Genomic DNA, 2,203 nt, shown 5'->3' with positions numbered 1-2,203 from the left:
TCCTCCTTCCTTCCCCCCCCACCCCCCCCTCACCTTGGGCGAGCTCAGTGACCTCCTCAGGCCGTAGACGGAGGGGTCATCGTAGACCACGTCCTCCCTCATCCTGCCCAGCCCCCTGTCGAACCGCGTCGACGGCGAGCGCATCGGCGACGCAAACCCGTGGGGCACCGGCGAGTAAGGCCCCCCCGAGGACGAGGCCGGCGACCTGGGCACCGAGCGCGACCTCGGCTGGATGGACAGGCGCCTCACGGAGGCCTGGACGGCGTCCACGGGGCCGCCGTAGTAGCCGGGCGGAGCCCAGGGGTCCCGAGGCGGAGGCGGAGCCCCCACGCCGCCGTAGACGGGCGGGCCGTCCCGTAGCGAGCGGCGTTTCTCGCCGTGGGCCCAGCGAGGAGGGGCGGGGGGAAGGCGGTCGTAGCCGGAGCAGACGCTGTCGGGCCGGACCCCCGGGGGGTAGAGGGGGTACTCGTCCGGGTAGGGCGCCCCCCCGTAGACGGCGTAGTAGTCGGCCGGCACGCCGCGGTTGACTGTGTAGTAGCGGGCGGGGCTGCGGGGGGAGGAGAGGAGAGGAGAGGAGAGGAGAGGAGAGGAGAGGAGAGGAGAGGAGAGGAGAGGAGAGGAGAGGAGAGGAGAGGAGAGGAGGCGTTGAGTTGGGTTGGGTTTTGTTTTTTTTTCTCACACTGACAACGAACTCTGTCGCCCCCCCCCCCCCCCCCCACCCCCTCTTCTTCTCCTCTCCCTCCACTTCTCTTGCTCCCCTTCCCTCTCCTCTCCCTCCTTCCTTCCTCTCCTTCTCCCGAAACCCCCTTCCTCTCCCTCTCACTCTCCTCACTCTCCTCCTGCCTCTCCTCCCCCAGTTCTCCCCCCCATCTCTCTCTCCCCCTCCTCCTCCTCCCTCTCCTCCTCCTCTCTCTCCTCCTCCTCTCTCTCCTCTCCCTCCTTCCTTCTCCCCCCACCCCCTTCCTCTCCCTCTCCTCCCTTTCCTCCTGCCCCCCCCCAGTTCTCCCCCCCAGCTCTCTCTCCCTCTCCTCCTCTCTCTCCCTCTCCTCCTCCCTCTCCCTCTCCTCCTCCCTCTCCTCTCCTCCTCCCTCTCCCCTCCCCAACGTGTTCATGTCCTCCTTTAACCCCCCCCACCCTTTTTTTGCACTCTAGAAAATAGACAAGGGAATAAAACTAAATAAAGACAAAGTAAAAATCCTATAATAAAACAGGTAGTAGAAGAAAAGAAACAGGATAAAGCCAGCCGTTTAAACCAAGTACAATCAGAAGTTTAAAATGACTGAGGGGAACTAAGGAGGCCAGAAGTGCATTGCAAGTCCCGCTTAATGAGAAGCGGAGATCTGGGGCAGATTTGGGGCAGATCTGGGGCAGATCTGGGGCAGATTTGGGGCAGATTTGGGGCTGATTTGGGGCTGATTTGCCCTGCTCAGTTCAAGCCCTATGGACATGTAATGCGAGCCAATCACAGGACCTGGTATTACAGTATGAGAGCTAGTAGGCTGGACAAGCGAAGAAGTCATATAAAAAGGAAGTTTGCCAGGAAGGACCTTGTAGATGAAAATGTACATGTGCTTGTCGTGTCTCGGAGAGAGAGAAGTCCATTCGACATTAGCGTACAGTGTACATTACATTAGAGTACAGTGATGAGTTCCATAGGGATTACCAGGGATAAACGTAATGGCAGAGTCGTACAGTAAATGACTTAAGAACAGAGTCAGAGTCTTGCCTGTGGATCACATCACCATAATCTAGCACAGACATGCAGACAACTCTCTTTCTACAAAGCAAAGGAAAATTTGATTTATTTCTATAAAGAAAAACACATTTGCCTCAGTTTAGTGACAAGCTTATCTATAAGAGATCTGAACTTGAGATTCTCATCAGTCCACATGCCTAGACAGAGCAGCTGTCGACTGTAGCCCTGGAGAATATCATGAACTTGGTTTTCTGAGCATTAAGGACAAGTTTAAGTTCAAATGCAGTTCGGAGACTATTAAAAGACGATTGCAAATTTTTCACAGCTAAATCAACAGTCAACAAAACGATACAGAGGGACTTGGGCTCTCTCTCTCTGGGAGAACCAGGTGGCCCAGAAGGTAAAAAGAATAATTGGCCGACCGGATCATGTGCTGACTAATGCGTTCGCTTTAATGCCCTCAGGGCAGAGGTATGTGGCGCTTCCCAGGAGAACAAACCGCTCTGC

General features: G+C 56.0%; 1 protein-coding gene across 1 annotated transcript in view; it reads right to left on the bottom strand.

Moving 5' to 3' along the window:
• Positions 1-2,203, bottom strand: part of plekha6 (pleckstrin homology domain containing, family A member 6) — a gene marked incomplete at its 5' end in the record, with an annotated part of 144,036 nt that overhangs the window by 100,586 nt on the left and 41,247 nt on the right. The window contains one exon of the mRNA XM_084445716.1: positions 34-547. Within this exon, the coding sequence (XP_084301842.1) occupies positions 34-547 (514 nt within the window). The remainder of the gene's footprint in view (positions 1-33; positions 548-2,203) is intronic.

Source organism: Borostomias antarcticus (genome assembly GCF_949987555.1).
Source record: "Borostomias antarcticus genome assembly, chromosome: 11".
Lineage (NCBI taxonomy): Eukaryota > Metazoa > Chordata > Actinopteri > Stomiiformes > Stomiidae > Borostomias > Borostomias antarcticus.
This window is presented reverse-complemented; position numbering and strand designations above follow the sequence as displayed.